Source organism: Saimiri boliviensis, chromosome 5 (genome assembly GCF_048565385.1).
Source record: "Saimiri boliviensis isolate mSaiBol1 chromosome 5, mSaiBol1.pri, whole genome shotgun sequence".
In the NCBI taxonomy this organism is placed as follows: Eukaryota; Metazoa; Chordata; class Mammalia; order Primates; family Cebidae; genus Saimiri; species Saimiri boliviensis.
The window spans coordinates 9,497,344-9,524,928 of NC_133453.1; the positions used below are offsets into that span (position 1 = coordinate 9,497,344).

A 27,585-nucleotide genomic window follows, 5' to 3' on the forward strand; every position below is an offset into this window, starting at 1 on the left:
AAAAAATTCATTCAAATTAATACCAAAAAACACAAAACATTCAAGTTTTTCCTAATAAGCAACGTGCAGGATTAATGTTATCTATAAATTACAAAACATATTAAGAGGACCTAAGGCTCATAATTTACAATGTAAATAGGATTGATAAATACTATGTTCATGCATCAGACAATAAATAGCAAAACAGGGCACAAGCAGCTCCCTACTCAAAAAATCCACAATTGAACAAAAGAAGGCAATAGATTTTAGCCTAAATTATTAAATTACAACTCCACAGAAAAAAACCATTATTACCATTACTGAAGTTTTTAGCTAGAAAGAACTTCCAGAGGTGGGGGAAAAACAATCCAGTAACTAATTGAAGCTAAGGAACTGAAGAAGTACTGAAATTCCTAATAGTAAAGAATTAAAATATTCGCTGAAGTCCTGTCCAGCATCAACTATCATCTTCAACGGTTTTCCAAGAGCCTTAGACCCCGGTCAGAGGGCCTACAAGGTCAAAACTCTCTCATGAGAAGATGTTGCTTACCTTTTACACTGTCATTCTCTCACAAGGGTAAAGAAGGGATCAGTAAACTAACCTGACCAGCAGGCCAAATCCAGCCACGTCCATTCACTTCCATATTCTCTATAACTGCTTTTACATTGCAACAGAATTTAGTCGTTCTAGAGACCTTACAGCTCACAAAGCTGGAAATATTTATTACCTGGCCCTTTTACAGAAAACCTTTACTGACCCTGCTCTCATGACGTAGAGAATGTGTGTTACATAGTCTAGCGTTTTCTAGAATTTTCTAAGACACTAGATTTAAGGTGCATTTTACAGGTTGACTCAGTTTGTTCTCAGTATTTTGACTGTGGTTACACCTGCTATAATCACATTAGCCTCATTAATACCTGATAAATCACTAATCTGAAATCTGAAGTCTTCCTTAAATGTACAGTCAGCCTTCCATATCCCTAGATTCTACATCCATGGATTCAACCAACCATGGATCAAGAATATTTGGGGGGAAAAAAGGTTGGGCCTGTATTGAACATGCAGAGGCCTTTTTTTTTTTTTTTTTTTTTTTTTTTTGGCCCTTGTTATTCACTGAATAATATAACTATTTACATAGTATTTATATTGTATTAGGTATTATAAGTAACCTAGAGATGATTTAAAATACATAGGAGGATACGCATAGGCTATATACAAATATTATACCATATTATATAAGGGACTTGGACATCCCTGGATTCTGGTATTCTCAATGGGTCTTAGAAACAATCCTTCACAGATACCAAAGGACGACTGTACACAGAAACACAACTAGATATACATTTATTTTGCAATAATAATTTTAAACTTTCTTAGTTTTAATTTAAAAACAGAAATATCAGTAGATATAATCTACATATGCAAAAGCACTTTGGGATCTTCAACAACTTGTAAGAGTACAAAGGTATCTTGAGACCAAAAAACTTGAGAATCACTAGTTTAAACTGCTTCCTTAGCGTTTACATTGATAAGCTGTTTGAACATACATAAGAATGTTCTCAGTAAATACTGATAATAAAGGAAAGGAGGCTGCTTAAAGTTAAAAAGCTTTACATATTATAAAATAGAAATTGAAAATAACTCAAATCCACAAATATGTTCATGTCCACATTAAAAATGAACCACAGAAAACCTCTAGATAGGCTGAAGCCATATCTTTTATGCTATGTAGTGGTTCTGAATCTCCAATCACCCTTGCTAAAGGAGAGAGCAACTATGGTGAAGAGATGAACATGCAGAATGTGGTGGGCTGACCCAGCGCTCTGTGACTGTGCTTCACATGCTCTAAGGTACAGGACAAGAAGACAGTCGGGTGGTGGTAAAGACACAGATCCTGGAGCTGCTGCACTCTGTGAGCAATGCAGAAAAGACAAGAGGAAAGGAAAGGCTTTAATGAAGCCCCACACCAGAAATTATCTGATACACAGGCAATATTGTAGGGATCACTGTGCAGTTAGATAATAAGACACGAATGGCATGCAATTCATATAAATTACTGTAGTCAGTATTAATCTTCCTATAACTAAACAAAGAAGCTCTGGAATCAGCTGTGGGGACAAGAAAAAGGGAAAGAGGAGTAACAGACATCTGCAGGGAGGGGCCTCTTAAGGAGCTCCCCTGTTAATGGGGACAGAGGGCTATGAAAGGTGCCTGACGAAAGGGAGGAAGATTGGCTGCTTCACCTTTGTATGACCCAGGACCCAGCAGAGCATCAGAAGCATCATAATCATTCCATAAATGCTGAGTTAATGAATAAACAAATGACAGAGGCAAGTGGCACAGGCTGCAATGGTTTTAAGAGACAGAGCAGGTCCCATGAAAGAACCCCAAGCTATTCATGACTCATCACAGCCTCCCTGATTAAACCCTTACCAATAATGAAAAATATATTTACTCGCAGAGGTTTTTAAACTAGAAAGAGCTTCTGTCATATTTTGCCCAATTCTGATTTCAGAAGCAGAGAGGGGGCTTGAACCTTGCTTACCTTACTTGCAGCCCACTGCTTTTTCCACTGTCCCAGTCTGCCAATAACTGAATGCCTACTCAATGCCAAGTCAAAAAGAAAGAAAGAATAAGATAGCAGAGGATAGGCAGGGCATGGTGACTCATGCCTGTAATCCCAGCATTTTGGGAGGCCGAGGCGGGTGGATCACCTGAGTTCAGGAGTTCAAGACCAGCCTGGCCAACATGGTGAAACCCCATCTCTACTAAAAATACATAAAAATTAGCCAGGCATGGTGGTGTGTACCTGTAGTCCCATCCATTCAGGTGGATGAGGCAGGAGAACTGCTCGAACCCAGGAGGCAGAGGTTGCAGTGAGCCATGATTGTGCCACTGCACTTCAGCCTGGACAACAGAGGGAGACTCCATCTCAAAAAAAAAAAAAAAAAAGATACTGGAGGATAATTCACACCAGGAAAAAGTCTCATAAAATAAATTCACTTTGCAGTGGGGATCAAACTTTCTAGATTATACTGGAAAAAATACTTTACATATAACAAATGTTAAGTTATTAACCCAAGAATATACTACTTAGAACAAAGATTAGAATAAGAGGGGTTCTGCATAATTTTTGACAAATCATACGACTGCATGATGTGGTCTCATTCTGTTTGACTTTTGCAGGAGGTTCATAAAAACAACCATGTTTACAAAATTACTTGAAGGCTTCATTAATTTTCCCAAGAATTTCTCCTTATCCACTGTTAAAAATCTTTATTCAAGGTTTTTTTTGTTGTTGTTTTTACTGACACGTTGTGATACATTGAAATTTTTAATGGGAAATAAAATTGTGACTGACTAAATAAAAGTGATTTTTAGAAAAAACACCCAGCTGAAAACAGCAGTCCTCACTATATTTGTATTGAACAATAAGCAATAATTATTTTATGCTTTAGAATAACTTTGGAGCCAAAGATGGGATGAGCAATGCCAGCTCTTGAAATCCACACCAAACTGTAGAACATTGCAATTTTTATTTTTCAGTAACGCATGATATATTTTTTTCACCCAATGTTTTATTTTAAAGATTTTTAAATTTACTAATAAGCTGAAAGAGCGGTGATATTATGAACACCTATTGATTCACCAATTCACATATTGTTACATTTGCCCCCATTCTCTCTTGATTTTTATATGCATGTGTGTTTGCACACACACACGACCACACATAGTTTCTTCTTTTTTCTGAACCACTGAAAGGAAGTTAAAGACATCAGGTTACTTCACCCCAACCATATTAGCCAGTATCTCCTAAAAATAAGGACATCCTCCTATATATCTGCAATATCATTATAACACCTAATAAAATTAATGGTAATTCCAAAATGTCACCTAACATACACTTTAAATTTTAACCTCCCCAACTGTTGCTACCATATTTTTTCCCCAATACAGGTTCTAACCAAGCTTCATACAATATTTTTAGTTATGTCTCTCTTGCTCTTTCTTCCTCTACAACAGCTCCCCTTGTTTTGCATGGCATTGAATTTAATCACATTATTTCTCCCCTGGTATCATTAACTTATTCCAATATCCCCTGTATTTCCAGTAGACTGGAAGGTAGGGCTAGAGCTTTGATTCAGGTGAAACATTTTCAGCATGAATGCTTCATAGATAAAGATGTACAATAACGTATCCCATCAGAAGGTACAAAATGTCAGACTACCCCACTTAATGATGCTGAGCTTGATCAGTTGGTTAAACTGGTGACTACCAAATATGTCCACTACAAAAGGACATTCTGCCCAGTGTAATTAATAAGTCAACTGTGGCATGATACTTTGCACCCATGTGAATATCTTAGCCCTCCAAAATCTTTATCTCAATGGTTTTAGTATCCATCGATGATCCTTGATTGAATTACTAAACTAAGGGTTAGATAACCATGAATATAATGGTTAGGAGGACAATAAAAGGAGAAAGAATATAATGGTTAGGAGGACAAACCTAGGGCTGGTTCTACAGCAGCAATGCTGATTATGTAGTAGTATCCTTGAATCTCTAAACAGCTCTTTCAAAATACCAATGCTTAGCCCCATTCCAGATCAATTAGAATGATCCTAAAGTATACTTACCAACTGCATAACTTTTCTGCATCTTGGGAATAAAAATGACTGGAATACTGAAATAGATACTATTTATATTCCCAAAATAGACACTATACTAGGTATGTTCTGAGGATTAACTAATTAACGTAATGAGAATTAATTACGAAGTGCTTAGACAGGGCCTAGCACATTGTAAATGTTCACTAAATACTGGTGATTAATATGTGTACAAATACAAATAAATATATATGGATACGCATGTATACAAAAATACATCTGGATATATTCTAGCATACCATATGTATATAACAATACAACTTCAAAATATATCAAGCTACAATTGACAAGACTGTAGGAAATATAAATAAATCAAAATGTAGGAAATACAAATAAATCAAAATTTACAGACAGATTTTTAAATATCCCTGTCAGAAACTGACAGATAAAGTACATACAATAATAAACAGTTTATTATGAAGGGGAGAACAATGTAATTATAAACCAAGTTTGTGGATACACACACATACACACACACGTTTCTTTCAAAGCATATGTAGACTATTTACAAATATAGACAATATAATACACTATAATGGAAGTATTCATAAACTATAAAGAAGTAAATATATAAGCATCCTATATTCTCACTATAATACAATAAAATTAAACATTAACAAAAAATAGCAAAATACAGAAATTAAATAGCCTTAATAAATAACCTAGTTATAGAAGAAATCATAAAGAAAATATTTAAAACTGAATAATGAAAACACTGAACATAAAAATCTGTAGAATAGAGCTAGTCTTCAGAGGGATATACATAGCTTTAAAAACATCTCAAAACAAAAAAGGTTAACATTAATAAGCAAATTATTCAACTCAAGAAGTTGGGGAAAGGGCAAAAAAGCAACGACCCTGGAAAATAAGAAATTAAATTAAAAAGTTAAGAGCAAAACAAAAAGTTAAAAGCAAATATCAATAATACACAAAACATCATTATCAACAATAGAGTAAAAAGGCTGGGTGCAGTGGCTCACGCCTGTAATCCCAGCACTTTGCAAGGCTGAGGTGGGTGGATCACTTGAGGTCAGGAGTTCAAGACCAGCCTGGCCAACATAGTGAAGACTTGTCTCCACTAAAAAAAATAAAATAAAATACAAAACTTAGCCAGGCATGGTGGCAGGAGACTGTAATACCAGCTAGTCAAGAAGCCGAGGCAGGGTCCAGGAGGCAGAAGTTGCAGTGAGCCGAGATCATCACACCACTGTACGCCAGCCTGGACAACAGAGCAAGACTCTGTCTCAAAAAAAAAAAAGAGAGAGAGAGAGGGAGAGAGAGAGAAATAATACAACTGAAACTGTTCTTTGAAAAAATTAGTAAGATAGACCCTTGGTGAGCAAGAGTTATCAAAGAAAAAAAAAGCAGATTCAAATAATTAAAATATAGAATGAAAAGGAATACAAAAGTACAGACACGAAGGAGAATATAAAGAGAATATAACAAGCATTAGGGATATCTACATGCTACTAAATTTGAATGGAGAAAGTCCCATTAAATTATGCCAAAATTGGCACAAGAATTGATAGAGAATCTGAACAGACCAATTAATATAAAAGGATTAAAACAGCAAAGATCTTGCCTCCTGAAAAACAACAGGTACAATTTCACAATGAGTTCTACCAAATTGCAAGGGTTCATTCCTGTTTTATACAAGCTGTTCTAGAAAAATAGGAAACTCTCAGAAACTAACCAAGACATTTCATTAGATTATTATAATCTCGATTCTAAAAATTGAATAACAAAAAAATCAAAGATCCATTTTAACATGACACAGAAAATACTACACTTGGCCAGGCACAGTGGCTCATGCCTGTAATCCCAGCATTTGGGGAGGCTGAGGCACACAGATCACTTGAGGCCAGGAGTTCAAAACCAGACTGGACAACATGGCAAAACCCCATCTGTACTAAAATTACAAAAATTAGCTGGGTGTGATGGTGTACATCTGTAATCCCAGCTGCTTGGGAGGCTGAGGCAGGAGAATCACTTGAACCTGGGAGGCAGAGAATACAGTGAGCCAAGATGGCATCACTATACTCTAGCCTGGGCAACAGAGCAAGACTCTGTCCCCCTCCAAAAAAAGACAAAAAAAAAATACTACATTAATATCACCCAAGTGAATCCAATCATGTATTTTAAAAATAATAACGCATCAGGATTAAGTAGAATTTATATTTGGAATTAAAGGATGGTTCATAGACTTAGCACAGAGAAACCAATAAAGTTTAGCAAAAGGCAAAACTGCAGACTTAATAAAAGATTACAAAGGAGAATATCTTTGTGACCTAGAGATGGGAAAACTTAAAAACCCATAAAGTGTATGATAAATTTTACTGCATTAAAATTAAAAAGGTTTGTTCTATGAAAGATACCACACAAAGTTAATAGGCAAATGACTAAATTACAAAATGTGAGAAGATATTTGTAAAACTGACATTAGAAAAGGGATTACTACATAGAAGATAAGAAATTCCTACAAATCAAGAAGAGAACAATAACCCTGATGGAACAATGGGCAAATAATATAAAAAAGTAATTTATAGAACTTAATCTATATTATAAAAATTAGAAAGCTGGGCCGGGCGCAGTGGCTCGCCTGTAATTCCAGCACTCTGGGAGGCCCCAGCACAGTGAAACCCTGCCTCTACTAAAAATACAAAAATTATCCAGGCATGGTGGTGCGCACCTGTAGTCCCAGCTACTCAGCAGGCTGAGGCAGGAGACTGCTTGAACCCAGGAGGCAGAGGTTAAAGTAAGCCAGGATGGTGCCACCTCACTCCAGCCTGGATGACAGAGCAGACTGTCTCAAAAAAAAAAAAAAAAATTTTAGAAAGCTGGATAATCCTAACTGGTGTCGGAGATGAAAAGATACAAAGAGCCTCACACATTGCTAGTAGGAGTGTATACTACAATCATTCTGGCTTGGATGGAAGCTTCAGTTAGTAAAGAAAAAATTGTTCCTCTGCCTTGTTTTATCCTCTGTGCATATTTCTTCTGCAAACTTCATAGGGAAGAATGTCTGGTCTAGCATAGGATTTGGGTCCTGACCATCTATTACCTAGTTGACTACATTGTTCACCCAGGCTAAGACAGGGAAGCAAAAATTTCCACTGATGACATTTTTAGGCATACCCTAGGCCAGAAGAGAACTTGTTGCCTTGAAGGAAATGACCCAGTCATGGTAGGACTTATCACCTGGTGAATTAAAGAGCTATTCGGCCCTGAATAACCAGCTGTGATACCCAGGTAGCACACCATGAGCCCTGCGTAAGACTCTGAGACATGCTGGCTTAAGGTGAGACACAGCATATTCTGAACTGTGGTGGCTATCATGAGAGACTCCATCTGCCTGAGAAAAGCAGAGAAAAAAGAAAGGACTTTGTCTTGCACCTCAGGTATCAGCTCAGCCTTGGGAGTAGAGCACCAGGCAGGGTCTTGGGGTCCCTGATTCTAGGCCTTGGCTCTTACATAGCATCACTTCTAGACCTGCCCTGGGCCAGAGGGGAGCCCACCACTTTGAAGGGTAAGTCCCAGGCCTAGCAATATTCATCACCACAAGTTGACTGAAGAGCCCTTGGGGCTTAAGTGAACACTGGGTGAAAGCCCAACAGGACTCCCTGTCGGTCTGTGGTGGTGGCAGCCACAGGGTGAGGTTCATCTGCCTATGGAAAGGGAATGGAAGGATGAGAAGGAGGACTGCATCCTGTGGTTTAAGAGCTAGCTCAGCAGCAGGACAGGTTGTTGGGCTGTGGTTACAGTGGGCCTTGCATGAGACCCAGTGCTGTACTGGCTTCAGGTCTGATCCAACACAGTCCCACTGATAATGGCCACAGAGGTACTTGGGTCAGCCCACTGCCAACTCCAGATGGCTCAGCACAGAGAGAGAGAGAGATAGAGAGAGAGAGAGAGAGAGAGAGACAGACAGGCAGGCAGGCAGGCAGGCAGGCAGGCAGGCAGACTGACTCTGTTTGTTTGGGAGAAAGTAAGAGAAGAGAACAAGAGTCTGCCTGGTAATCCAGAAAATTCTTTCAGATCTTATCCAAGACCACCAAGGTGTCGGGACCTCTACAAGTTTGCAAGAACCACAATGTTACTGGGCTTGGGGTAATGCCTAATGCAGATACGACTTGGATTACAACACCCAAATCCTTTCAAATACCTGGAAAGCCTTCCCCAAAAGGGCAGATACAAATAAGTCTAGACCACAAACACTGCAATAAATACCTAACTCTTCAATGTCCAGACACCAATGAACATCTACAAGCATCAACAGCATCTGGGAAAACATAACCTCATTGAACAAACTAAATAAGGCACTAAGGACCAATCCTGAAAAAACAGAGATATGTGACCTTTCAGACAGAAAATTCAAAATAGTTGTTTTGAATCTTCAGAGAAATTCAAGATAATAGAGAAGGAACTCAGAATTATATCAGATAATTAACAAAGAAGACTGAAATGATTAAAAAGAATCAAACAGAAAATCTGGGGCTGAAAATGAAACTGACATACTAAAGAACACATAAGAGTCTTTTAATAGCAAAATTGATCAAGCAGAACAAAGAATTAGTGAGCCTAAAAACAAGTTATTTGAAAATACACACAGGAGACAAGAGAAAAAAGAATAAAAAAGAATGATGCATTCCTACAAGATCTAGAAAACAACCTCAAAAGGGCAAACCTCAGAGTAATTGGCTTTAAAGAGGAGGCAAAGAAAGACATATGGATAGAAAATATAATCAAAGAAATCATAACAGACAATTTCCAAAATGTAGAGAAAGATAATATCAAAGTACAGGAAGGTTACAGAACACCAAGCAGATTTAACTAAAAGAAAACTACCTCAAGTCATTTAATAATCAATCTCCTAAAGGTCAAGGATAAAGAAAGGATCCTAAAAGCAGCCAAAAAAGGGAGGGAGGGAGGGAGGGAGGGAGGAAGAAAGGAAGGGAGGGAGGGAGGGAGGGAGGGAGGGAAAGAGAAAGAAAGAAAGAGAGAGAGAGAGAGAAAAGAAAGAAAGAAAGGAAGAAAGAAAGAAAGAGAAAGAAAGGAAAAGAAAAGAAAAAAGTAACAGAAAATGGAGCTCCAACACATTTGGCAGCAGATTTTCCAGTGGAAACCTCATAATGGCATGTTTAGTGTTGAAGAAAAAAATACTTTTACCATAGAATAGTATATCTGGTGAAAATATCCTTCAAACATAAAAGAGAAATAAAGACTTTTTCAGACAAACAAAATCTGAAGGACTTCATCAACACCAGATTTGTCCTACAAGAAATGCTAAAGAGAGTATTTCAATTAGAAAGAAAAGAACAGGCTGGGTGTGGTGGCTCATGCCTGTAATCCCAGCACTTTGGGAGGCCAAGGTGGGTAGATCACGAGGTCAAGAGATCGAGACCATCCTGGCCAACATGGTGAAACCCCATCTCTACTAAAATACAAAAAAATTAGCTGGGCATAGTGGCACGCACCTGTGGTCCCAGCTACTTGGAAGGCTGAGGCAGGAGAATTGCTTGAACCCAGGAGGCAGAGGTTGCAGTGAGCTGAGATCACACCACTGCACTCCAGCCTGGTGCCTGGCAACAGAGCAAGACTCTGTCTCACAAAAAAAAAAAAAGAAAGAAAGAAAGAAAGAAAAGAACATCATTAATGAGCAATTAAAAAAATCATCTGAAGGTACAAAACTCACTGACAAGAGTAAGTACACAGAAATATTCCAACACTTCATGGAACTCTGGTGTATAATCTTTCTTTTAAGAAGAAAGATTAAAAGATGAACCAATTAAAAATAATAACTACAACAACTTTTCAAAACATAGACAATATTGTAAGATGTGAATAGAAACAACAAAAACTTTAAAACTGAGGGGATAAAGTTAAGGTGTAGAGTTTTTATCAGTTTTCTTTTTGCTTATGTATTTATTTATGAAAACAGTAGTAAGCTGTTATAACCTTCAAATAATGGATTACAGGATAGCATTTGCAATACTGATTGTAACGTCAAATCAAAAAACATACAGCAAAGACACAAAAAATTAAAAGCAATAATCATATTACCAGAGAAAATCACCTTTACTAAAAGAAGAAGATGAAAAGAAGAGAAGACCAAAAAACAATCAGAAAACAAGTAATAAAATGGCAGAAATAAGTCCTTACTCACCAGTGATAACATTGAATGTAACAGGACTAAACTTTCCAATAAAAAGATACAGAGTAGCTGAATGGATGAAAAAACAAGACCCAATGATCTGCTGCCTATAAGAAACATACTTCACCTATTAAGACACACATCAACTGAAAAGAAAGGGATAGAAAAGGATAGTCCAAGCCAATGGAAACCAAAAAAGGGGAGAAGTACCTATACTAATATCAGATAAAATAAATTTCAAAGCAAAAACTATAAAAAGAGAAAAAGAAGGTCACTATATAATGATAAGGGGGTCAATCTGGCAAAAAGGTACAACAATATTAAATACACATGCACCCAACACTGGAGTGCCCAGATATATAAAGCAAATATTATTAGAGCTAAAGAGAGAATGATAGACCCCAATATAGTAACAACTGGAGCTTTCTTCCTTTTGCTTTTTGTTTGTTTCTTTGTCTATTTTTTGAGATGGAGTCTTGCTCTACCACCCGGGCTGGAGTGCAGTGGCGTAATCTTGGCTCCCTGCAGCCTCTACCTCCTGGGTTCAAGCGACCCTCCCACCTCTGCCTCCTCAGTAGCTGGGATTATAGGTGAGCACCACCATGCCTGGCTAATTTTTGTATTTTTAGTATAGACGGGGTTTTGCCAAGGTTTCACCATGTTGGCCAGGCAGGTCTCAAACTCCTGGCCTCAAGTGATCTACCTGCCTTGATCTCCCAAAGCGCTGGGATTACAGGCATGAGCCACCATGCCTGGCCAACAGCTAGAGATTTCAACACCCCACTTTCAGCATTTGACAGATCTCCTGGACAGAAAAACAACAAAGAAACATCTGACTTAATTTGCATTATAGATCAAAATAGCCCTAATAAATATTTGCAGAATATCTCATCCAATGGCTGCAGAAAACACATTCTTTTCCTTAGCATATGGATCATTCTCAAAGACAGACCATATGTTAGGTCACAACACAAGCCTTAAAACACTCAAAAAAAAAAAAAACCGGAAATAATATCAAGTATCTTCTCTGACCACAATGGAACAAAATTAGACATCAATAACAAGAGGAATTTTGGAAACTATTCAAATACATGAAAATTTAAAAACATACTGGTCCAGGTTCTAGTGTTAAGGAAAAAAAAAAAAAGCTGAATGACCAGTGGGTTAATAAAAAAATTTTAAATGTATTGAAACAAATTATAATGGAAACACAGCATATCAAAATCTATGGGATACAACAAAAGCTGTGCTTACATCAAAAAAAGAAAAAGAAAAAAGAAAAACTTCAAATAAACCACCTAACAATGTATTTTAAAGAACTAGAAAAGCAATAACAAACCAAACCCAAAATTAGTAGAAGAAGTAATAAAGGTCAGAGCAGAAATAAATGAAATTGAAATGAAGAAAACAATCCAAAAGATCAATGAAACAAAAAGATGGTTTTCTGAAAAGTAAAAACAAAATTGACAAATCTTTAGCCGGGCTAAGAAAAGAGAAGACCCAAGTAAATAAAATTCGAGATGAAAAAAGAGACACTACAACTGATACTGCAGAAATGCAAAAGATCATTAGTGGACACTATGAGAAAGTATATACCAAAAAATTGGAAAATGTAGAAGAAATTGATAGAAACATACAACCTACCAAGGCTGAACCATGAAGAAATCCAAAACCTGAACAGACCAATAAATAACAGACCAATAACAAGATTGAAGCTATAATAAAAAGTCTTCCTACAAAGAAAACTCATGACCTGTTGGCTTCACTGTTGAATTCTACCAAACATTTAAAGAAAAATTAGGCCGGGCGCGGTGGCTCAAGCCTGTAATCCCAGCACTTTGGGAGGCCGAGGTGGGTGGATCACGAGGTCAAGAGATCGAGACCATCCTGGTCAACATGGTGAAACCCCGTCTCTGCTAAATATACAAAAAATTAGCTGGGCATGGTGGCGCGTGCCTGTAATCCCAGCTACTCGGGAGGCTGAGGCAGGAGAATTGCCTGAACCCAGGAGGCGGAGGTTGCGGTGAGCCGAGATCGCGCCATTGCACTCCAGCCTGGGTAACAAGAGTGAGACTCCGTCTCAAAAAAAAAAAAAGAAAAAAGAAAGAAAAATTAATACCAATCCTACTCAAACTATTCTGAAAAACAGAGGAGGAGGAGGGAATACTTCCAAACTCATTTTACAGGGCCAATATTACCCTGACACAAAAATCAGACAAAGACATATACTAAAAAAAAAAAAAAAAAAAAACCTACAGGCCAATATCACTGATGAATATTAATGCAAAAATCCTCAACAAAACACTAGCAAACAAAATTCAACAAAACATTGAAAGGATCATTCATCATGAGCAAGTGAGATTTATCCCAGGGATGCAAGCATGGTTCAACGTGTGCAAATCAATCAATGTGATACATCATATCAACAGAATGAAGGATGAAAATTTTAATTTTCATATGATCATTTCAATTGATACTGAAAAAGCACCTGATAAAACTCAAGATCCATTCATGATAAAAACCCTCGAGGCCAGGTGCAGTGGCTCATGCCTGTAATCCCAGCACTTTGGGAGGCCGAGACGGGTGGATCACGACGTCAAGAGATCGAGACCATCCTGGTCAACATGGTGAAACCCCATCTCTACTAAAAATACAAAAAATTAGCTGGGCATGGTGGTGCGTGCCTGTAATCCCAGCTACTCAGGAGGCCGAGGCAGGAGAATTGCCTGAACCCAGGAGGCAGAGGTTGCGGTGAGCCGAGATCGCGCCATTGCACTCTAGCCTGGGTAACAAGAGCGAAACTCCATCTCAAAAAAAAAAAAAAAAAAAATTCCTGGTGATGAAACGGAACTACTGTATCACTTAACCATGATTATTTCTACCCTTTGGAGTTTGCTAACCATGCCAACTGTTATCCCAACTTTTTTGTGTGTTTTTTTTTTTAGACTGGGTCTCACTATGTTGCCCCAGCCAGTCTCAACCTTCTAGGCTCAAGTGAGTCCCCTGAGTAGCTAGATTACAGGTGAACCCAGCCAAACATTTTAAAGTCATTTATGTATTTGATACCAAGAAAATTTTAATCGGTCGTCCCTAACCTCCACACAAATGCGAAGTTTCTATGCTAACAACAAAGCTTCTGCTTGTAAAGTGGTAAAAGCTCGATCTCAAGGGGCTGTGGGGACTGGACCTCTAAATGGGGCCCACATCTTTGGCTCACTCTCTCTCAGGGGCTGAGGATAATACAGACCTGTGCCATCATCCTCAAAAAAACTACCATATGAGTGTCTAAGATGCCCAGAGATGTTTCTCTTAATGCAATGACAGGCACTTGCTACAGACAATGGAAGCAATTGCTCTCTTACCAGAGAAACCGGCAGTTATCACAAAGATAAAACTATTTCCTCGGCAAATAGTATATGCTATAAATACACATGCAATACTAAAGCAAAAACAAACAAAAAACACTTTTGAACACAAGCATGAACTAGGATTAATCATCCACTTGCGAGTACAACACTAAGCAAAGAATCTTTCTAGAAGTCTTAGGAAAAGTTCATGATATTCTTAAGGTTTAATGGTTTGTTTCAATAACAAATTTCAAAACCCTAAATAGTGCAAAAAGTACTAACATCCTAACAGTAACCAGATTTTTTTATTATCCCAAGTAAGAAAAGCTGGTTGAAATATCCTTAAAAATGCTGTGATTTCTAAAAGAGCAAATTGTAATTTTCCTAAATATCAAGAGGGCAAGAAATGAGAAACAGCCATGTGGTTTCACAAACTCTCTATTTAGAGGCTAGCAGGAAACAGAAATCTGTACCAGATACTGAAGGAAGATTAAGGCTGTTCCCTCAGTCAGGGTTACACTAACGAAGTAATATAAATAACAGTGGGCTAGGAAGGATGCAAAAAGAATAAGGAAAGAAACATGCATACGGTGGGCTTGTAATATACTCAATGATATTTATTTGTAAGAAAGAGGGAAGGTCTAGACATGGTGGTTCACACCTGTAATCCCAGTGTTTTGGGAGGCCAAAGCAGGAGCATCACTTGAGGCCAGGAGTTCAAGACTAGCCCTGGTCTCTATTTTTTAATAGAGACCCTGTCTCTATTAAAAAAACAGTAACAACAACCAATTATCTGGGTGTAGTGGTGCACACCTGTAGTCCCAGCTACTCAGGAGGCTGAGGCAGGAAGACTGACTGAGCCCAGGAGGTCAAGGCTGCAGTGAGCTATGATCACACCACCACACTCCAGCCTGGGTGAAAAAGTGAGACCCTGTCTCAAAAGGGATGTAGAGGGAGAATTACAATAGAGGGTTAATCAAGAGGAGGTATAGCATCAGAGTTTCCCAAAACTCTGGGTTGGATGCTAACAAAGTGAACTGTTAGCATCCAACCCAGGCATCAATTCTGCTGTTAATTCCATCCATCAGTATTTCCTTGTCCTTGTATTTGTACCAACCACTAATGAGAGATCAGTGTGTCTTATCCCTTCACTTGGAGCCCAGAGGAAAAGAGGCTGCTGAGATCTGCCAAGCCTATCACCAGAGCTGGGTTTCCACAAAGTAGTTTTAAGCCAAATACTCAATATGCTTTAAAGTGTTCCTTTGCCTGTCTTTATTCTGTAAATATCTCTCTTCCCTGCTGATCTTGTTAATGAAGGATTTGGCTACTTAGAGTACTGGTTATTTGCCACTCTTCTCACTGAAAATACGTGACTTATAGTACTGATGTGATTATGATAATACAAATTTACTTTAAGAAGATGGTCACAGTATTCAACTATTTTTAAACAAAAGAAAGTAGAAAAATCACAAGAATGAAATGTTAAGGAATAGCATCCAAAAGGAACTGGCTGAGCTCTGAACAGTGAAACCACTAGTTATCTAAGCATGTCCCAAAACAAAAGGAACTTGCGTACTCTGAAGTCAGTGATACCCAGCAGGGCCCAAAGCAGTACTTGACAGAGGAAGTAGTAGCTTCTTCAGTCAAGAAGAATTTCAAAGTCAGAAAGTCATTCTGAATGAGGAGTATTAACACCAAAAAGGACACAGTCTGTCAAAAAATGCTTTCTTTCCCAGATCACTACCTCATCAGCAATGGAGAAAAGCAGAGTCATCCTTCTGCAGTCATTTCCTGAAAATGCCTTCTGCTTTCTTTACGCTGTAGGGAAGGGACATATGCTCACCAGACCCTAAACAAGTTGTCTGCTGAACATCTTCCTTTAGTAATCTTCTGGCATTTCTCCTAGCCTTTTGTAGGAACTGTGCCAGAAGCAACTTCTTGATAACAAAGCTCGTTATCTAGTCAGCCTGGCCAGGTCAGAGTTGGTTGGTTTCCATTAATAGTATACATAAAATTCAATATGGCTAGAAAATATACTCCTTCTATATAGAATCTCTTTGAGATCTCATGTTGAAATGTTCAAATTATACTTAATACTTTCCCTTAAGTCTCCTAGAATGTGGTCAGGTAGGGTCCATGGTCACAGCTCTCATGTGTTTACAATTGCTTTTTTCCTGCATCCAGAGGACCCATGACTTAGATTTCAATTAGAGAAAACAAGACTGGCTTTTTAAAAGGCTTAGAATCAAAATACTTTCTGAGGCTATCTGTTTACGAAATTTTGGGTGATCCATGCCACCAGAAATGACAAAAATACTTTTAAAAGATATTTAAAGTAAAACAGAGTAAAATAAAGTGCTTTTTCATAAGAATGTTACATACCAGTTTAATTCTGTTCACGTCAGCCAGAGGATTGGGTCTATTACAAGAGATATCAAGGTTAACCAGCAACACAGCTCAAGCCTATTAGGAATGTGGCAACTGCAACTACTGCCCACGTAAACCGTTGGTAGCACTTTCATCCCCTCTTTCACAACCAGCAGCTAAACCTGTCAAAGATCCCCTTTTCAAAAAGCTGCCACAGGTCAAATATTAGGACTATATCAACTGCATTGTGTTATTTACTCTGTAGCAGAGAGAGAATTCCAATATTTAATCAGCGTACTTAAAAAAAAAAAAAGTCAGACGATAGTCTAGTACTCACCTTTTTCAGAAACATAAACTGAGAGTTTCTTAACACCATCAACCAGCACATTTTGTGTGATGCCATGTCCATCTTCTGAGTCGCTGCCATCAAACTGTGCCTCTATAATGACATCAGGACTGTCATTACAGCTTTTCAGGGACTGCTGCGGGAGATGGTGTCCACAGAGCTCCTCAGGGAGATCTGATTCACAGGTACCTTCTGTTTCTTTATCATTGCTCTCTGGTTTAACTACCTGAAGAAAATAGAAAAATTCTGCTAAATCACTGGGAGAAAAAAAAAAGAGCAAATTTTTCTTTTCTAAGGAAGAAACTGCCTGCATATTCAGAAGCTAATGGTACTGGACACTCATCATGTAGTTCAAAAAAGAATCTTTATATTCCAAAAGCACAGATCACCTAATGCACATAATCAATCCAGCAAAGCCAGGAAGACACTCAGCTCTTCAGGATGCCCCAAATTAATGCCTTATCCACTTCTCATATTTCTGAGCTACATTTTCATCCCCTCTCCCCAAAGGCCCTGAACACCAGAAGCAGTATCATGTTGCTTCATAAAGGTTTACCATACAGGAACAATTAGTAAGTTAGGGAATGATAAAAAGAACTCAACAAAGTATGCCACAGTGTTCCCAAAGGAAACCACAAGAACACAAGATGAAGTGGAAGAAAAACAAAATTAAGTGTGAACAAGAGTTTATAAAACGTTCTCATAAAAATATAAAGTTTTACTCGAGAGGCCAAGGTGGGAGGATTACTTGAGGCCAGTAGGCACAGGTTGCAGTGAGTTGAGATTCCGCCTACTGCCTAGGCAACAAAGCGAGACCCTGTCTCCAAAAATAAATAAGCTTTAACTCCCCATTTTGTGACCTGAAATCAATATGTAAAGCACATACACTGATGGACATCTACACTACAATACTAATGAAGCAAGTAGAGGGAAAAAAATCCAGGCCAGATGCAATAACTCACACCTGTAATCTCAGCACTATGGGAGGCCAAGGCAGGAGTTTAAGACCAGCCTGGTTAACATATTGAGACCTCGTCTCTACAAAAAATTTAAAAATCAACCAGGCATACAGGGGGAGCCTGTAGTCCTAGCTACTTGGGAGGCTGAAGTGGGAAGATCACTTGAGCCTAGGAGTTACAGTGAGCTATAATCATGCCACAGCACTCCAGCCTGGGTGATAAACAAATATTCTGTCTCTAAAAAATTTAAAAATAAAATAAAAAACCAATCCAGATACTAATCCATTTCATGAGTTTGTCACATACAGCACTCTGATGTCTACAGGCACTATATGAAAACAACCAGGTGTTACTGAGTCGCTGAAAAGAATTGTGACCCTACATGTAAATCTGCCCATCCAACATTAGCAAAAAAGACAGCAGCAGATTTTGTAGGTTCTGGATGGTATTTGAACACCATATCCTTTTTAAGAATCTATTTCTAGATGAGATATCTATGTGCAATTTAAACATATAAAACTTAAATGATCACACATGTATATATAAATATAAAAAACGAATCTGATCACTACTTGTAAACATTCCTTTTATTCTTCCAAACAAATGTTGGAATGCCCACCTTGTGCCAGGCACAGTCATGAGTCCTACATCCTAGTGGGGAGACAAATGGTGAACAATTTGCTCATTCAACAAGTCATTATGGAGTCCCTTTCATGGTGCCAGAAATTGTTCTAGGTGCCAAGAGCAGAACACTGAACACAATCGAAAGTCGACTACAGAGAAACGCCATTAAATATATTGAAAAAATGAGAAAGCTGATTAAGTAAATGAGAGAATAATAGAGAGAATGTGGCTAGTTTATCAGTAGGGTGGTTAGGGAATATTGCTCAGAAGCAGCAGCATTTGAGCAGAGACCTGAATGAAGTGAGTGAGCTCTAGCAGTTTCACCGTATGTTAAATTTGATAGGTCTAATGTTCTAATTAAAAGTCACACAAAGATCACACTTAGTGAAAGAGCTTCACCTTATACAAGAAAGAAAAAGTTATTAAATCTTTCCTAAAACATTTTAATGCTGTAGGTTCAATTAACATAACCATCCCTAGACAATTAATATTATAATATCCACTCAGAAAACCAAAGTAAAATATTACAAAGATATTAACGATCAGAATAAACATAAGAATATATCCTCAATTTGTGAAAATTGACTCCATAAAAACATAGTTAATAGAAAAACTTATAAACAATGCTTTATTCTTTTGAGCAAAATTATGCTCAAACTTTTGAGCAAAAGTTTAAGGAATTTTTTTTAAAAACTTGGTTCCCAATCCCTGAGTACATTTAATGATTTTTTTTTTTTTTTTTTTTTTTTTTTGCTGTGTTTTGACTCTTCCCAGCTTCATACATTCATCTGTCCATTCATCTGTCCACGAGAAGTTACAAACTGACACGTCTCCCTCTTTTTAAAACTGCAAAAAATTTCTACTGGCTAGGCCAGTAATCTCCAAAAAGATTCCCTCAGGCCCCTTCCTGCAAGAGCTCATGTGAGTGAAGCTACAGCTAGGGCACTGACACACAGGTTGAACATCCCTAATCTGAAAATCCAAATGGTCTAAAATCTGAAACTTTTTGAGCATCAGCATGATACTCAAAAGACAGGCTCAGTGGAGCATTTCAGATTTCAGATTTTAGGATTTAGGATGCTCAACTGGTATAATGTAAATATTCCAAAACCTGGAAAACATCCAAAACCCAAAAGCACTTCTGGTCCCCAAAAGGACATTATTTTGGATAAGAATTTCTTATTTTAGATAAGGAATACTCAGCCTGTACAATTAAAAATGAGCTCTCCTGTCTGCTCTTCTGCTTTACCATGTAAGTCTTGTTCTCATAACTGACCCAAAGAAGATCATTCAAAAATTAGAAAATATACTGGTAAGTTATGGAAGAAAAAGAATTTGATATCACTCAAATCAACAAATTCATTCAATTTCTTCAAATGTGCCTGGCACCTTCAGAAATATTTAGGAACATCTGCCCCTGACCATCCTCAAAGAACTAATACAACCTTGGGTACTGTCAGAGCAGCCCAAGCAAAGGAAGAAGGCTCAGGGGTACACCCTATGTCTAAAGCATGGTGGCTACAGTACAATCTCTGGTCTATTGGTTTTTCCTGTATCATTCCCACACATACTTTATCTCAGAGAGAGGAGTTCTAGGCAAGTGGTAAAAGAAAAGTGACATGCTACAGTTGGACTAGTAGGTAAAAGGTAGTCTCCTAGAAAGACATTATAGGCCAGGCACAGTGGCTCATGCCTGTAATCCCAGCACTTTGGTAGGCCAAGTTGGGAGACCACTTGAAGTCAGGAGTTCAAGACCAGCCTGGCCAACAGGATGAAACCCCGTCTCTATTAAAAATACGAAAATTAGCTGGGTGTGGTGGCACACACCTGTAATCCCAGCTACTCGGGAGGCTGAGGCAAGACTATCACTTGAACCTAGGGGGCAGAGGTTGCAGGGAGCTGAGATCACTGCCACTGCATTCCAGCCTGGGCAGCAGAGCAAGACTAAAAAAGAAAAGAAAAAAAAAAAGGAAGACATTATGCAAAGAGCTCAGGCCTTTAGTTTCTATTACATATTTATTTCCACCACTAATGGCTTCACAAAGGATTTGGTTCCCACCAACCACGGAGAAACTATCACAGGAATCAGAATTCTGACTTTGTTATACAATCTGCAGGCTGAACTTTCTCACAGTAAAAGGTCTTTCTCTGCATGTATATATATATATGTATGGGAGGAGTATAGACTGTAATAAGCACGATTATGCCTGCCTACTTAATAATTATTCTTTGGCTCATACATACAAAGTTTAAGAAGAGAATGGAAAGAGAAGGTGACATGGTTTGGCTGCACCCCTACCCAAATCTCATCTTGAATTGTAGCTCCCACCATTCCCACATGTCATGAGAGGAACCTGGTGTGAGGTAATTAAATCATGAGGCACGTCTTTCCCATGCTGTTCTTGTGATAGTGAACAAGTCTCACGTGAACTGATGGTTTTATAAAGGGGAGTTTCCCTGAACAAGTTCTCTTCCCTTGTAAGCTACGATGTGAAACATGCCTTTCACCTTCGGCCAGGACTGGATGACCTCCCCAGCCACGTGGAACTGTTGAGTCCATTAAACTTCTTTATTTTGTAAATTGCCCAGTCTTGGGTAAGGCTTTATCAACAGCATGAAAATGGACTAATACAGAAGATCAGTGGAAAGCAATAACCAGGGTACAGCAAGCTTAACTGTAGAGCATATTCAAAAACTAACCTAGATCTGACTTTGTGATAATCTTCATGGTTTAAATTAACTATACCAAAGAATTCGTGTTTTAGGTTCTAAATTCACTTTTGACTTACTAAACTAAAAAAAAAAAAAAAAAAAGCTATAATGCAGCAGTCCCCAACCTTTTCAGCACAAGGGACTGGCTTTGTGGAAGACAATTTTTCCACAGACCAGAGGTGTCAGGGGGATGTTTTGGGATGAAACTGCTTCAACTCAGATCATTAAGCATCTCACAATAGAGGTCATGCTCCTATGAGAATCTAATGCCCCTGCTGATCTGACCGGAGGCAGAGCTCAGGTGGAAATGCTCGCTTGGCCACTGCTCACCTCCTGCTGTGTGGCCCAGTTTCTAACAGACCAGTACCAGTCCATGACCCAAGGGTTGGAGACCCCTGAGGTAACAGGACTTAATAAATTAAGTCATTCAAAACTGTGCAATTAAAATATAAATTAATATGTTACTTTTTTTTTTTGAGACAGAGTCTTGCTCTGTCACCAGGCTGGAGTGCAGTGGTGCAATCTCAGCTCACTGCAACCTCCGCCTCCTGGGTTTAAGCGATTCTTCCACTTCAGCCTCCCGACCAGCTAGGACCACAGGCGCGTGCCACCACACCTGGCTAATTTTTTTGTATTTTTAGTAGAGACGGGGTTTCACCATGTTGGCCAGGATGGTCTCGATCTCTTGACCTCGTGATCCGCCCACCTTGGCCTCCCAAAGTCCTGGGATTACAGGCGTGAGCCACCGCGCCCAGCCAATATGTTACTTCTTTAAAGCATTTTATTATGTGTTATTATCTTAAGACACATAAGAAAAGAACAAAAGGTATGGGGGGAAAAGATCATCATGAGATCACAGGACTCAAAACCTATGTACTCTAACCATTCCATATTGCATACTGGTTAAAAGTAAGGGTATAGGACACCTTAGAGAAATGGCTAATTCAAATCTGGAGCAGGAAATGGACAAGACAATCCTGGAACCTCTTGACATTACTGGGAAAACAAGAAAGCTATCAATGGCTACTAGGGTGTTGTCTAAAGGACACAGGAAGTATCCTAAAGGGGGCTCTCTCTGGTCAACTGTGGAGAACTCTACGCATTTATTTTACATGGTTTGTACAAACTGTACCTCAAGGTAACCAGGTAATTGATGAGGTAGTTTTTCTTTATAGAAGAGTTTCATCTAATTAAATTAGGAAAGTGGGAAAAAAAAAAAAGCTTTCTGCATCACCATTTTGCCATCCCTACTGAAATAATGGATTCAGGTAATGATCATCAATGATTGCTAAAACCAGTAAGTCATAAGTTGATGAAGAGGAAGTTTTATAATGGATGAACATTTTACAATGGATAGACCAGAGAGGCAATAATAATGGATGGATGTTTTATAATGGGTGGACCAGAGTTTTATAAAGAACGGATGAGAGAGGCAATACCTGAACCCACTGATCAATATGCATTATGCTGAATTACTGCAATAACTGATCTCTTGATTTCCATTTTGGGCCAATAAGTTAGAGCAATCCTTTTTTTTTTTTTTTTTTTTTGAGACAGAGTCTCACTCTGTCACCCAGGCTGGAGTGGAGTAGCGTGATCTCGGCTCACTGCAACTTCCGCCTCTCAGGTTCAAGTGATTCTCCTGCCTCAGTCTCCCGAGAGCAATCTTTTTAAAACACAAATCAGATCGTGTCATTCTCCCACAACCACTTCCCAACCTCCTTCTAATGCCGTGCCACAGGCCCTATCAAAACTATTCATATCTATTTTTCTATCTTCATGTTTTACAATTTCTTCTTTTGCAAATGATGCTCCAAAACTAGAGACCTTGCTCTTCCTACAATACTACAACCTTCCATCTTAGGGCTTTTTCACTTGCTATCCTTCTATCTGGAAAGCTCTCTAGAATACAGGTTTCATGAACATAGAGCTATCTATTCTATTCACTGCTGTATTCTGAGTTGAGAACAGCATTTATTAGCCACTCAAATATGCTAACAGAATCAACAAATATGAAAATTAATTAGAAAACGACTTGTTGAGAGTATCTTTCCCAATAAATTCCATGAAGTGCCCATGGCTAGGCCTGGCACACAGTAGTACTCAATTGTCTTTCAAATAAAGAGCCAGACATAGCACACTGTACCTAATATCTCCACATATCTAAAATCTATCCATCTCTCAAGAACTACTCCAAAAAGCATGAATTTTCTATAATCCAAAATCTACCACACAATCTTGCCAGTTCCTCTCTAACTCCCTGCCTGCCCAGGCAAGAATAATTTCTCTTTCTTTGAAGTCCCAAAGCAATTTATCTATACCTCTTCTTTAGCACTTCTCAATTTCTTTACTACATTAGTGTTATCTAAGCATATGATTTATCTCACCTGTTAAGATTATCTGCTCACCAATTATGTTTTACACATTTTTGTGTATTCTACAGAAACTTGCATAATCAAACTAATCAATGTTTGATGAACAAATGGATAAATGGGTTCAAGAATAAAGAAATGAACATAAGAGATTATCAAGATGCAAGAACTTTCAGAAAAGTTCTCAGGCACAAGTGTATGTGGGTTGGAAACTAGTAGCCCAATTTTCCTTGAATCTGTAAAGTAAGAGGTTTTCTTCCATGGGGTTGTCTTTGAAAGAGTTAAGGAGTCTAAATCAGTGGTTCTCAACTTTGAAAGTAGCAGATCCCTCTGAGAATCAGATGAAAGCTGTAAATCCTTCCTCCACAGGGAAAAAAGGCGGGGGGCTTATCTACAAATAGATAGAAAATACTCTAGGCCGGGTGCGGTGGCTCATGCCTATAATCCAAGCACTTTGGGAGGCCAAGGTAGGCAGATCACCTGAGGTCAGGAGTTCAAGACCAGCCTGGCCAACATGACAAAACCCCATCTCTACTAAAAATACAAAAATTACCCAGGTGTGGTGGTGCATGCCTGTAGTCCCAGCTACTTGGGAGGATGAGGCAGGAGAATTGCTTGAACTCAGGAAGCAGAGATTGCAGTGAGCAGACATCGTGCCACTGCACTCCAGCTTGAGTGACAGAGCAAGACTCCATCTCAAAAAAATAATAATAAAAACAAAATGCTCTATAAAGAAGTACAGTAAAGGGCCTGGTGCTAAAGGATACCAGTTCAGGCTGGCCAATACTTTGTAGAACTCTGGGCTCAGAGTGAAAGAAGGGGTTCTAAGGATAGTGGATATATTACTGATATGGTTAACTGAGAACTTTTAAAATTCCTCTGGTTTCTCCATAGACCTGTGAGGGTGGGGCAGCTGACTGCACTTATTACCTGAGCGCATGCTGTAAATGGGATTATTTCTCCCATGGAGATTCAGTCTAGGCTCTGAAGGACAGGACGAAAACAGACTAGTGAAAGAATCAAATCACTGGATCATACAGAACTTTTTCACTCTCAGTTTTTCCATGAACAGGGTGGGATGGGCATCACATGAGCCTTGCTAATAAAAATAAGCAGTCAAAAGATAGACAGATATCAACTGAGGAGTACTGATATGAAATAAATGGCATTTGCAGCCACTAAAAATGCTCTAGACATAGCACATTACAATACTTATTCTAATTTATTTGACTCTCCCTCCTACTCCCAAACACATACACAGAGAAACTTGTGTCAGATACACCCTGAAGTAAGTTTTACCATGGACATATCTATAATCTACCTACTGCTTTGTTTTGGAAGGTAAAACTGGACAAGAAGAGTGGTATGGCAGTGTGCTGAAAGGAAAAGGTAAGCCTTTCTCCATCAGGCAGGATTCCTTATGCTCTGGAAGACAGAGAACAGCAACCTGGCCTCTACGGCAGGACCCATGGTAGGGCAGTGGGTAGGGGTGCACCCAGAAAAACCATGAGGGATGGATGAAACTGAGGGGAAGCTGTGAGAGGCTCATCACTAAAAGGAACAGACCGAAGCCCAGAATCCTGAGTTCACAGACACAAGAGAAGAAAAGACACTCTTCTGGAAAAGTAGGCTGGGTGTAGTATGACGTCTGCACTTTAAGGGGAACACAAGCCCTGTGTTGGCAGAGGAATGGCAAAATGCCTTGTAGCATCCTCCTTCAAAGACAAGAACATTTGCTGGGTCAGAGACATTATGCAATAGTGGGAGTGGAAAATAGCTAAGGAAGATGTAATCTAAAAAGCCGGCAGAATTTTAGATAATATGAGAAAATACGTTGGGAAATATGATTTAAACATATACAAAAAACACTGCCACAAAAGAAAAATAGTGATAAATTTCAACTCTATTAAAACTTCTTTTTATTCTAAGACATCATAAAAGAAATGTTAAAAGGCAAGACACAGAAGTGCTCATACTCAGAATATATAAAGAACTATAGATCAATAAAAGACAAATAATCCAATAGAAAAAGGGAAGAAAATAGAAATGCTAGTTCACAAAATAGAGATGCCAAGTAGCAATAAAAATGGAAAGGTGCTCTGCTTCATTAGTCAGAGAATATTAAAGCCACAGTGAAATATCACTACAAACCCACAGATGGGCAAAACCCAAATATCTGATAATACCAAACACTAGCAGGAACACATAGCAGTGCATATCTAGTGTGAATGGAAACTGGACCAGCCATTTGCAGAAGAGATCAGGACTATGAGGGAAAGTAGAAAGCAGATCCACTGGACTCCTGAGTCCTGGCTTATTCCACTACACTGCCCTGTCTCCTTCAGGATTCTCACAGATACACATGAAAAAGAGATATTTAAGCTCAGAAAGAACATATGCAAAAGCAAACAGATAAGAACATGCAAATTCTCCTTTAGGTATGGCAAAAAAATCATGAAAACATACAACAAGAGTGAGAAAGGAAGATGAAGGAGCAGATGTCAAGAGCCCTAAATGCCAACTTAATGAATTGGGCCTTTACTGTCAAGTTAGTGAAGTGGGAAAGCAGAGTGGAGTGGTTCAGAGCACAAACTCTAGGGACAACACAACTGGCCTGAGTCATGGCTCTGCATATTCCAGCAATGTCACCTTGGAAAAGTTGTTTAGTTTCCTTGAATCTCAATTTCATTATCTTCAAAATGGGGACAAGAGTGTCTAACGTATTACAACTATTGTGGAAACTAAAATAATATATGAAAAACTCTTAGCACAGGTGCCTGGAACATGGGAGCTGAAGAAGTGGAGGATTTAATAATAACAATACACTCAATCAGAAGCCTTTAAATCCTGAAGAACAACCTGAAGCAAGGAGCAGGGGAAGGAAGGGTCAAATATAATTTAAGACCCTGAACTCAGACAACAGAAACAGAAAAGTTAAGAGCAGTTACATACAAGGAAACAAATACAGCCTTCAGATGACTCAAGAAGCTCAAGATAATGAGGAACATCCAGGCAGCAGCTGGAAATGTAGGTCTGGATACTAGAAGAGTGTCTTGGAGGACAGAAATCCAGATTAGGGAGTTACCCATAATATGGGTTGGCAGTTAAGCAAAGATGACTCCAGGCAAAGTGTCTACTGAAAAGAGAACCTGAGGATAAAGCCCTGGGGGAAGGCTCAAATCAAGGGGTTTCAATGAGGAACAGGAGTGAGTGAAGTCGAGAGAATTTAAACATAACTATGGATACGGGAATCACAACAAACACTGCAGTTTTTATTATGAATCTTCACATTCTATTGCACAATCACCCCTGTGCTTTTATAGACATTAACTGATCTGATCCATCCAATGACCCTGGGTGATGAACAGAAGAATGAGTATCTCCATCTCACAGAGGAGGAAATTAGTTCGGACATGTCACAATCTCACAGCTACTAAATGGCAGAGTTGTAACATGCATATAGGTCTAGGGCTCTAAATCCAATTCTCTTAGTCCTGGACACTGGAGGAGATCATCCATAGGAGTTGAAAACAAATAGATTCAGAGTGAGCTTCACCCATACAGCTCTACCCTGACATGCATTGCAAGAAATGCCTCTGAACCTTTTGATGGCCTAACAAATAATCAAAATTCCAAGACCCAGCTCTTCTGTGAGTGTTTCTCTGCTAACTTCCCTCTCTGCATAAATGTTATGTTGCCTTCCTCTGCAGCACTGCTAGTCCTTAGCTTTTCTTTCACTATGAGGTTCCTCGGCCAGGTATGGTGGTTCAAGCTGTAATCTTAGCGCTTTTGGAGGCCGAGGCAGGCGGATCACTTGAGCTCAAGAGTTCAAGACCAGCCTGGGCAACGTGGCAAAACTCCAATTCTATCAAAAATTAAAAATTAGCCAGGCGTGGTGGCATTTGCCTGTGGTCCCAACTACTTGGGAGGTTGAGGTAGAAGGATTGCTGGGACCCAGAAAGTCAAGGCTGCAGTGAGCCAAGATCGCATCACTATTCCAGCCTGGGTGACAGAGCAAGACTCTTGATGGGGCTATATTCCATTTATTTGTCTGCATATT

The 27,585-nt window shown here is 38.8% G+C and overlaps 1 protein-coding gene across 5 annotated transcripts in view; it reads right to left on the bottom strand.

Moving 5' to 3' along the window:
* DIS3L2 (DIS3 like 3'-5' exoribonuclease 2) overlaps positions 1 to 27,585 on the bottom strand; it is a 388,020-nt gene that overhangs the window by 248,930 nt on the left and 111,505 nt on the right. For all 5 annotated transcript variants that reach the window (XR_012517592.1, XM_003936718.4, XM_074398855.1 and 2 more), the window contains exon 6: positions 16,850 to 17,084. Coding sequence is in view for 4 of the 5 variants with exons in the window: in XM_003936718.4 (XP_003936767.1) it covers positions 16,850 to 17,084 (235 nt within the window). In the remaining variant the exon portion in view is untranslated. The remainder of the gene's footprint in view (positions 1 to 16,849; positions 17,085 to 27,585) is intronic.